At 32.1% G+C, this 11,986-nt stretch overlaps 1 protein-coding gene across 1 annotated transcript; it reads right to left on the minus strand.

The window, feature by feature from the left end:
* Positions 1–4,588: 4,588 nt before the first annotated feature.
* Positions 4,589–6,692, minus strand: LOC134271466 (scavenger receptor cysteine-rich type 1 protein M160-like). The gene is made up of 3 exons (XM_062753657.1): positions 6,482–6,692; positions 6,168–6,315; positions 4,589–4,793 (listed from the first exon to the last, which is right to left on the minus strand). The coding sequence occupies exons 1-3, from the start codon at positions 6,690–6,692 to the stop codon at positions 4,589–4,591; spliced, it is 564 nt and encodes a 187-aa protein (XP_062609641.1).
* Between the last annotated feature and the right edge of the window lie 5,294 nt (positions 6,693–11,986).

Below are 11,986 nucleotides of genomic sequence, written 5' to 3' on the forward strand. Positions count from 1 at the left end.
TGTAGCTTCTGTGAGACATGTAAGGAAAAAATTTTTTCATTTTGGGGGAATCAAAAGGTTAGGAGCTTTTACATAGTTTTACTATTCTCTGTGAAGCTCAAAATTAATTTAAAGATAGTGCTAATTTCATTTTTTGTAAATCCTAAACCCAAAAAAGTGAATTAAATACAATTTTTATGATTAAATCATTTATATATAGAAATAAATGTCGAAATGAGGTTTTTAGATTACAAGATTACGTGGAGATATTAAAAATTAATTTCAATGAAATATAGTGCAACAAAAAAATAAAAAATGAATTTAACACAAAATGGAAAGACTGGCTTTCACTCATGTAGACCCTGAAACCAGACACCAGAGCCCTTTTTGAAATCTTGGACATAAATATCACAACTTTACTCCTATGAACATGCTCTTGTTTTTTTTACCATTTCTAACCCCCTTTTTTTCTCTTCCTTTTTTTTTTTTTCCCCCTATTCAATTGTCACTATTATATTTTTTTGTATTTGTTTATTATATGTATTAATGATGTATTGATATTGTAAACACAATGATGTGACAATTGATTTTAAAAAAAAAAAAAGGGGGGGGGGGAAAATTGGGTAAACTCGAATAAAGTGTTCTGAAGGAAATATTGTTTTCTATAAAAAACCCGGTTAAAAATGAATAAAATTTATATACCACAAATAAAGAGGCTATAATTTTTTGATATCTTAAGTATCGCTTACTATATAGACAGTACAAATATAAAAAAAACCCCTAACAAATACATGTCAAAACTCAAAAAAAAGCGACGTTGGGCCCTCCGCACGGGGCAGCGTCCATAAAAAAAGTTTTTAAAACGGTTGAAACGATGTAAGAGACAAAATATTTTTTAAAGCAACTCAAAGTTATGGAAATATGTATAGTGTATTGATTTAAAATTTTTAAAAATTTTACGATTTTTCTACGGTGTGTACAAATCTAAAGAAAAAAACAAGAATTCAAACAAACATGTAATTTACTGAAAATGGAGATTTTCTATTCATGACGTTGTTATAAATCTAGTGCAGCGTCGGACTTGGCTGTGCAGTTTGTGTATACAAACTGTTTATTTTTATGCCGCTCGTAAATTTTTGTGCATTGTTTTGAATTTTAAAAATTAAATAAATTATAATCTGTACTTAAAGATTATTGCTAAGCACTTGGAAGTGCGTTGCGCCTTATAAAGGAAATGTACTGTGTGTCCATGAACGTGTGTTAAGCTTAAATCCAAATGTTTGACGTTATAATGAAATTAGCTTAACGTCAGACTGGTTCGTGCGCACTATGTGCGATATTTAAAGACCCCTATTTTTACAAAAAATATTAAGTTTCATCAATAAAAATAAATCATTCTGACTTGGTTTATCATAAGAAATATTTTGATATACAATAGATGCATATAGAACCATTTATTTTTAACAAAAACGTCATTGCCCACGAACTTTTTGGACAACCCTCGTACATTTATGTTGCTTTTTAAAAATTTTGCACGAAAATACACTTTTTAAAAAATCTGGAAATTATTGAAACTTCGAATTTCGGGACGGCTTGTTAACATATCTTTGCTTTTTCACAAAGTAAAATTTATTGTTTAGACTAAAGATACGTAGAAATTTTGTTGTGTATATATAATAAATATTAAAAACTACAATCAAGAAAATTCACAATATAAATGTGAGAAGGCAAAACCAACTCACCAGTAGTATTGTCATTCCATGATCGGTATTTTGTACAGTTTAACAATGAAAATAACCTATGAAACGTTTACTTTATTTCTAAACATTACCATCGCTCTGTTATAATATTGTTAATACAACAGTTACTTGTATGTTATACCTTGGCAAATAAGTCCAGCATCTTTCACTAAACTATCCAACATCCCATCTATGGATAAATGACAATCTAATATATTAAGCTCGTTTCCTGAACATTTTAAGTCCTTCATCCAAACTCGATTATCCAAGCGTCCAAAATATTCTGATTGAACAGCCAAAGCTTTCCGTCTAGTATATAGAAAGTTTACATATTATAAAATATTATGAAGATGAACATAACATTTATAGATAGAAAAATAAAATTATGATATATAATTAAATTATTATCTATCTGAAAACGTCAGATCGAATTGAAAGTGCAGAAAGTTTTGTTCATCTGCAGAGAACACATAAGGTGAACAAATACTTATTTTTCCTATTGAGGACTTAAAATAGATCCATCGAGAACTGATACAATTTTTTACTACATTCGATCAAAACAAAAATCGAGAAATTCAAAATGAATAAAACTAGCTGCGTTTCTTAAATGCACGTTTATCTCAATCAATGTTCGACTCGGGCCTAAACAAAGGATGATGTGACATACGGTCCCAAGTAAATTGACAAAAAAAAAACAAATTTCCTAATTTTACTCTACTCTTTGCACATATTCACTGATATGTGTACCCTAATTGAATGCTACTTTTATCAAAAGCAGAAAAGTAATTTGGAAGGTATTACATGTATCTCTCCCATGAGTAGGGATACAGTGTTGTCATGCTATAATCAATTTCCATTGATTTTTTGCCCCGCCCAACTTTCTGGAGTTCTTAAAATATACGAGCGCAAGTGTATATTTTTCTCCTTTGGCTGGTCATTGTACATGTATATTTTTCTTAAAATCTATTTATATGTGAAAGGAGAAAAAATATCTTATTGCGCTCTATGATAAATAAAATGTAAAATCTAGCTGGCCTTTCCCATTATGAAAAAATCGACGAAGCTATTTTTCGGGCGTAAGAATAAATTCATATACTAATGGAGGCACTGTTCGATACTCTCTAGCTGACCAATCAGCTAAATGAGTTGGATTATAGTGAGTACCACAAAAATACTAAGGAAATTTTATGTTTGAAAATTTTCTTTTTATCTGCTTTCCGTCAACATTTTCTTTTGCATTTGAGTCAAAGACACGGATCTATTATACAGTTTCCCAGCTCACATAATTACAAACAATTAATTTATAAAAGAACATATTGGCATAAACCAAGCTGAATATAGCTGGCATAGGGCCTAAAAATCACATATAACGCAGTAATCACATCATTATAATTAAAATGTGTTGGAACTATTATGACTATGAAAACTCGTATTTATTCACTCATGTTAGAAAACCATCATAATCGTTGTAGATTAAATATAATTCGTCATATAAAAAAGCGCCAAGATAGCTGTTATGTCACATCATCCTTTAAATCACAAGAAAGAAGAAAAATAATTTCATCGATTTATTTAAGCTCTTTATCATAGAAACTGAAATAATAAGACAATCTTTGGTATTTTAACCTAATTAATGATTTTAAAATCCTCAAAGTACAATATTCATCTCTCTCTTCGGGCTCGGTGAATAATGTACCCCAAAGAAAGCTAATTTTTACATACACTGAATATTATTCGCTTAATTTATTTCTTATGAAGATCATTGGCATTAAGCAGTGCATGAACAACTCTCAGCAAGCCACATTTGTAGTTTTCTTGAACAATGGCTGTTCCATCAGTTTTAGATACAATGACATATTCATCTTAAAAACAATAGTTAACAAATTTTATTTTCCTTTCCGTATGATTTTTGATACAGATGTAAATATAAACAATAAAATGTTTTCTTTGTGTCTTAGACCTCTTGAATATTTCTTTTCATTATATTTTGCAGATACCAATCTTTAAAATGGTTGCAAATTATACATTTTAAAATTTGATGTACTTACGAATAAAAACCGAGCTGCCGACAGACCACAGCTGCCTCTTCTTCTCCCCAACTATCTGCATCTAAAGTTCCCCATTCATTACCCAGAAAAATACGTAAAGTTCCATACCAGCTTCCATTGTTTACTTCTAGCACATTTTCAATATCTATAAAAAAAAGCGTTATAGTTAGGCCATTCATTTTTTTTTGCAACGGATGGATAGATCCAGGGCGTATATTGTTTTGTCCTGTCTGTTTAACTGTTTGTCTGCCTGTCTGTTGTCAACTTTAACCTTCGCCAAAACTTTTGAACCATAAGAGATAGAGACTTCATATTTGGAATGCATACTCCACTAATAAAGTTCTTTCAAATGACATCAAGATCAATGACCTTGTGACTTTGACTGTGACCTACATGCTAAAATAGCTTTTTCCACTGCTTGTCATAACTTTTGAACCATAAGAGATAGGGACTTCAGATTTGGTATGCATACTCCACTAATAAAGTTCTTTGTAATGACATCATGGTCAATGACCTAGTGACCTTGACTGTGACCTATATGCTAAAAATAGCCTTTTTCACTTTTTGCCATAACTTTTGAACCATACTTTATATTTAATATGCATACTTCACTAATTAAGTTCTTTCAAACAACACCAAGGACAATGACCTTGTGACCTTGACTGTGATTTATATACTAAAAATAGCTTTTTCGAATTTTGTTGGCGCCAGGCGCATATTGTTTCACAAACACACCTTTTTTTATATATATATAAAATAAAGGCGTATATATGTGTGTGTGTTTGTATGCATGTAAACTGTGATAATGAGATATACATGTATTTATGTGTTAGGAAGTGTGTGAGAAAAAGAAAGAGAGAAACCTGCACAAATAACACCGGCTTCTCTCTTGAAAATTCTTTCTGCTAAGACTTCAACTTGACAGCTTAAAATCTGCATCTCTGAAGAACACGGATCCTTTATTTTTAACCATGTTAAGGTCGGTGATATTCCATAAAGATTGTTGATTACAGCCAAACCTTTTTTACTGGAAAAAAGTCACATTCATATATATATATATATATATATATATATATATATATATATATATATATATATATATATATATATATAAAGCACAAATTACAACAACTCTTAAACTAATATAACTGCCCTAAGTGAAGGAATATTAATATAGAAAGCACAGAGAAATTCTTTTACAAGGATACTCACTTCCGCCCCAGCCCGGGTTGAACTCTCACCTACGGAATCTGTCTCCTAGCAGTGCAGGAACAGCGCGTTAGACCGCTCGGCTATCTAGGCAAGTTAAAAAAACTTGCTTTCGATGCCGATGGAATTCTCACAACGCTGCCCTACACTACACGGTCATTGAGAATGGAAGTGAGATACAGTTATTTGGACATTAGTTTTTAGAGGATCGTTACCAATACATGTTGTGATGAAATTAATTTTATTTATAAAGCACAAATTACAACAACTCTTAAACTAATATAACTGCCCTAAGTGAAGGAATATTAATATAGAAAGCACAGAGAAATTCACTTTTACAAGGATACTCACTTCCGCCCCAGCCCGGGGTTGAACTCTCGACCTACGGAATCTGTCTCCTAGCAGTGCTTTCTATATTAATATTCCTTCACTTCAGGGCAGTTATATTAGTTTAAGAGTTGTTGTAATTTGTGTTTATAAATAAAATTAATTTCATCACAACATGTATTGGTAACGATCCTCTAAAAACTAATGTCCAAATAACTGTATCTCACTTCCATTCTCAATGACCGTGTAGTGTAGGGCAGCGTTGTGAGAATTCCATCGGCATCGAAAGCAAGGTTTTTTTAACTTGCCTAGATAGCCGAGCGGTCTAACGCGCTGTTCCTGCACTGCTAGGAGAAGATTCCGTAGGTCGAGAGTTCAACCCGGGCTGGGGGGAAGTGAGTATCCTTGTAAAAGTGAATTTCTCTGTGCTTTCTATATTAATATTCCTTCACTTAGGGCAGTTATATTAGTTTAAGAGTTGTTGTAATTTGTGCTTTATAAATAAAATTAATTTCATCACAACATGTATTGGTAACGATCCTCTAAAAACTAATGTCCAAATAACTGTATCTCACTTCCATTCTCAATGACCGTGTAGTGTAGGGCAGCGTTGTGAGAATTCCATCGGCATCGAAAGCAAGTTTTTTTAACTTGCCTAGATAGCCGAGCGGTCTAACGCGCTGTTCCTGCACTGCTAGGAGACAGATTCCGTAGGTCGAGAGTTCTCAACCCGGGCTGGGCGGAAGATGAGTATCCTTGTAAAAGTGAATTTCTCTGTGCTTTCTATATATATATATATATATATATGTAATCATTTTTTTTTCTTGGAATAGGGATATATATGTTGAGAAGTCCTTGGCATTACCCCTTTAATCCAATCTGTTTGCACACAATATTAGCTTTAGAATGTGTCCATGTGCTTGCGTCAATTCCTCCCCATTCACTATCAAGATATACCTCCACTCGTCCTGCTATGCTAGCATTGTGCAGGCGTACTCTAAAATCTGTGTCATCTATCAAAAATAAGGTATTAAATTTGTTAATAAAAATGCTATTTCAAAGCTACCGAAATTGAAGCTATGGTAAAATTTCATCAAGCTCATATCGCAAACGCTTTTTAATTTAATCTCTAAAAAATCATAACATAATTGGTGTCCTTTGCAACTGCTTTAAACTCACCAGTACAAACTACACCTGCAGATCCAGAGTTATATTTTCCTGATATCTGGTTTGCACAATCAATGAAACTGCTTTCTGTTCCGGAACAACTGACACGTACGAACCACTCCCATTCGCTGAATCCAAAGACGTCGTTAAGAACTGGTATCGCCCTAGAACTGAGTGTAAAAAATACCAACTTACTGTTTTCTTTGGAAGACGGTATATACATGTAGAGTTAAAGCTGTTTACAGTCTTTGGACCATGCACTTCCCCTTTATTCTTGTTGACCTGGACTCAAAGACTTTGGCAAGTCTCCGCATACGTCAACATATACTATATCTACTCATTATTTGCTACTGAACTGGACAGATATAAAAGAGGAAAACTAGAAACGCATACTATTTTATCAATATTTATAAACACACAATGAGATGATGTATTATTGGAACGCACAATTTAGTGTACAAAAATTTCAACTATCATAACAGACTCGGTTGATTAGCCTGAAAGTATATTAAATACTCTGAAGGTTTCTCGTCATACCGGTACTCGTTGCTTACATAATCCCAGACGTCTTTTGATCTTTTATTTAAAAAAAAATCCGCACATCTTTTTCCATCGGTCAATCCCTGATCATGCCATGTGTTCACTTTTTATAATTAGGTTGTCGCTCACAGTGTACTGCATACTATCCTCTTAGCAAAACCATTATCTCTAAAGCGTTTGTAAGACTCTCTAGGCCAAATCGTCAATGTACAAACTAGAAAATAATGGAAGTAAAAGCATTTTTCTCTATTCTACGTCACAAGTCACATGGTGTGAAGGACCCTTATGAGCTAATGTCGCTCTTTTATGCTGAATCCATTACTTTCTATAAAATTTGGTATGGTATCCCTCCTTTAACTCGCTTTTGAAAAAAAAATTAAAAATATAACGAATTTTTTCAATATCTTTATGATTAAAATTTCTTTTTCTTCATGCCAGCAGTGGATTGATTGTTAATTCCATTATACATGTACTTGTTTTATATCGTAGGACTTATGTCTGTAAAAGCCCTTTCAAAAATACAAAGCCAAGATCTACAGCAAATAATTTATCATTACGCTCGAATATGTGTATGTCAGTTTTTTATTTATGGTTGTTAAGAAATACAGCAGAATATTCTTGAAAAATCTATACTGTGTAACATATACTGCGTTTCCTTATTACCGGAAAATTTTAATTGACTTCTTTTTTATTTGCACCCTCTTAAAGCCGCTTGGTCCGATTCTAATCGCTATGAAATATATTTGTTTTTCTTCTTGAAAAATAATTGTCCATAAATTGTTTTACCTTTTGTCAAATTATATCCCCCAAAGTCTTTTTCTTTAAAAGATATCAAAATTCAAAAGTTAAAAAAATATTTTTTGTTAGGTCACACTAAAAATAATCGTATGTTGATATCGCGTGAAATCCCCTTCGAAAAACTAAATTTATCGCTTACATGTATATCTCATAAAGAACGAACCCCAATCTAATTAAAATTAGATGTTAGATCCGCTCGCATACTCGCTACACTAACATCTAACAACATCCCACAGAGGGTCACGTCAGAGGTCAAATTCTATCAACCAATCAAATTGTCGCTGGCAAATCATCAGATATTTGTTGAAGTTATGGAAGAGAGCAAGTCTAGAGTTGTTCCGAATTTGACCTCTGACGTGACCCTCTATGGGATGTTGTTAGATGTTAGTGTAGTGTAGCGAGTTTGCGAGCGGATCTAACATCTAATTTTAATTAGATTGAACGAACCCGAGCATTTTTTTTTCACAACAAAGTACTTATACCTGTACACGGACAATATTTTAGCCTTCTTTACTAAAACTCCTTTAAAAAAATATCTGATTTTCCTTTATTCTTTAAAAATGCATATTGATATAAAATTACTAAGGATTATATTCCATGACTTAGGACTAAGGTTCTACTTATTGAAAAAAAAATTCGGGTTTGAATTATCTTCATAATAAGATAAAACCAATAAGTTCATCTTTTTCAAAGGTGACTTCACAACAGATCTTAACTTCCTGTCAGGAACTACTGTTTGTCAATAATGTTTTTGATCTATGGTTTCCACGTAAGGATTGTTGTAATAAACTATTAAATCAATCTTATAATTTTTTTTATTTTGATATCTTATCTATGTAATGACGTACTTTTATTGTGTAAGATAATTGTGTCTGTTTCATAAGCGGCTTTAAAGTAATCAAAATAGCTGAAAATTATTATTCATAGTTTATGCAGCCATGCTATTAAAAATTTTAAATTCAATATATATACTAAAAAATAAAAATTTTTTTTATGCGCCCGAATGAAAGATCCGAGGCGTATATTTTTTTTGTCCTGTCTGTTTGTCTGCAAACTTGAACCTTACATAACTTTTGAAATGAAAAAGATTTCATATTTGGTATTCATACTCCACTAATTAAACTCTTTCAAATATACCAAGGTAATACCCGTGACCTTGACTGTGACCTTTATGCTTTTTTCTGCCAACTTGAACCTTCGCCATTCTTTTTTAACCATAAAGATGGACTTTTTTTATAAGCATAACTACATTAAGCTCTTTTAAAGACACCATGGTCAATGACCTTGTGACCTTGACTGTGACCTTACGCAAAAATTTGTTTTTTTCGGCAAAATTTAACCTTGCCATAACTTTTAAAGAAAATTATTGTATATGATTAAGTCCCCCTTAAATATTTCACTATATGGAGACGTCACCATTGCCGGGGAAGGGATGAAATTTAGGCCTATGCTCGGCACTTACGGCCTTGGCGGGGGGTTTTTCTGCCACACCTGCTGTGACCGGCCCCGGGTTTATACTTATCCAAAGGGCCGCCCCATTTAGTGCCTTTTCACAAGCAAGGGGGTACTGAGGGCCTTTCTTAAACCCCGGGTCCCCACGGGGGTTTATATTAATATTAATATTTGGCATGTATATCCACTAATTAAGTCCTTTCACATGATACCAAGGTCAACGACCCTGTGACCTTTAAATGTGTCCCGTGCTAAAAAAATTTTTTTTTGAAACCCTTCCCCTAACTTTTTAACCAAAAGGGTGAACCTTTTAATGCTCTTCACTAATGTTCTTTTAAATGACACCAAGATCAATGCATTTGTGACTTACTGTGACTTATATGCTAAAAATATGCTTTATCGAATCTTGTTTCACAAACACAACTTTTTTTAATGTTCTCAATAGTATTGAGCCATCAAGAAACTTCTAAAAACTCGTTATCTTTTTTTCCTTGTATCCTGCATTACAAAAAGTTGCTGAAATTTTTTTGGAAACTATTTGTAGTGTTCATAGACTGGTCCCTGACATCGGTTAACGGGCGCAACCCCCAAAAACCAAAACTGTCCTTGAAATTCCCTAGCGGCAGCGACTGGAATCAAAGGCAAGAACCGTGCTATAGTTTCATTATCTTTTATCCTTTTCAGTATACTAAAACGGAAAAAATTTTTAATCAAGATTCACCATAAAGAAAACACGATTTTCATCATCCTACAATTCTAAGTTTTATTCTTGATTCTTCTCAAAACAATATTTGTTTTTTAACTTCCAACATAAAGATCTTTAAAAATATACTCCATTTTATAAAGTGCATCTTATATATACATGTAAATCCTTACTAGGGTTTTGTAATTCCTTGCAAAACATAGAAGCCGTCTTTTCCGTCCAGGGTTTTTATCAATTCCACCCCATTTGTCATCCAAGAGAATTTCAACCCTACCTGAAGTATTTGAAACTGTTCGAAGTTGTATTTTATCTTTTTCTACAAAAAAGGATATTTTTACTTTGAAAAAATTATTATTTTGTCTATTTTTTAAAAAATTATTATTTATTAAATACATAACTTCATAAAAAACACTAAAAAAAGGTTTTTCTTTATTATTAAAAAAAAATTTCATAATATTTTAATTTACACTATTATCTTTATCATTTTTACAGTTATCAATTATCAATGCTGAATAACAAAGGTTAATAACTTTTCCCCAGAGGAATACAAATTAACAAAGCCCTGTCACAAAAGCACGAGTTATGTCCAAGACACAATGTAGTTACGATATCGACAATTACTTTTTTTTTTTTAAAATTTTCTATAATTTTCTCTATTCTTGTGTGTTTTAACAATACTTCCTGTATTTAACATGTGTTATTTAAAAATCATTAAAAAAAATTTCTTGTAGTATCGATTTCGTTGATATCGACCATGTCGCTTGATATGAACATGTTTGTAGCCCTTGATAAATACCGTCAATGTTACTTTGTGTTTGTTTTTTATTTAATCCCTTTACTTATACAAAGATTGTATCTGCAAACATTTTGTGAATGATCGATATCGAATATAAAATTTAAAAAAAAAAAATTCACCCTAAAAAAAACCTTTATTTTTAACATATCCCAAAACAATAACTTTGTGTTTCTTCTTGCAAATTTGTGTATATTTACTTTTATTAATAAGTTTACCCTACTGTAAAATGCGATTCATATCGATATAATATATTGTTAAAACATATTTTACAACTTTACCCCAAACCCAACATTTACTCTAAACATAATCCAAAACAATAACAACCCCAAACCCTTTCTTAATATAATTTATTTTCATATTCATGCTAATTATGATTCAATTTTAACATCACTTTGTTTTTGTAAAATTATGCTTTAGGCTACCTTATTCTAAAAAATAAATTGTACAAATAGGATCATATCGATACGATCCGTCATGATAGTGTTGATATCGACGACATCGACATAGCAAAAAGCTTAAATAAAAAGTATTTCCAATCAAAAGTACTGATACATAAATTGATACTATATCGACATAATATTGCGTTTGTGTATCACATAAATTTTTTAAGAGATGTATGGAGCACTGACCAAAGAATTGAAAATTCACATATAGTAAGCCCCCTCCCCCCCCCCCTTTACACCAGAGGTCTGTTCAAAGAGGGTTTTTTGGGGGTATAAAAAATTTGGCAAGCACTCGTGAACGTTGACTTCGTTCTGTTGAACGGTCTCTTAATCTCTGATAAATGAACCACAAGCATCAAGAACTTGAAGTAAAACTAAGAGATAATAATTAATTTAAAGAAAATTTGGTGGCATATTTTAAAAATTTTTTCTAAGAACCACTGTCTAGGAAAATAAATTTGGGAAACATCCTCAGGTAGTGTAGATTCAAGTTTTTCAAATCAAAACCCGGGGGAGGGCGGGGCCAAAATGGCCCACCAAAGTTTTACAAAAATTAAAGGAAAAATTTTTTAAAAATTTTTTTCAAGAATGACAAAGCCATAATTCATCATATTCTATGGAAGCTGTTCAGGGAGTTAAAAGTTTTTTAAACATACCCCCAGGGAGGGCCCAAAATGGCCCCAAAATTTTTAATAAAAAAAAGGAAATTTCTTTAAAAAACTTCTTCCAAGATTGACAAAGCCATAATTCATCATATTTAATAAGCATGCTCAGCTAGTGTAGAT

This window comes from Saccostrea cucullata, unplaced genomic scaffold (assembly GCF_032062105.1).
Source record: "Saccostrea cucullata isolate Sc308-1 unplaced genomic scaffold, CSIRO_AGI_Scuc_v1 ctg8304, whole genome shotgun sequence".
Lineage (NCBI taxonomy): Eukaryota > Metazoa > Mollusca > Bivalvia > Ostreida > Ostreidae > Saccostrea > Saccostrea cuccullata.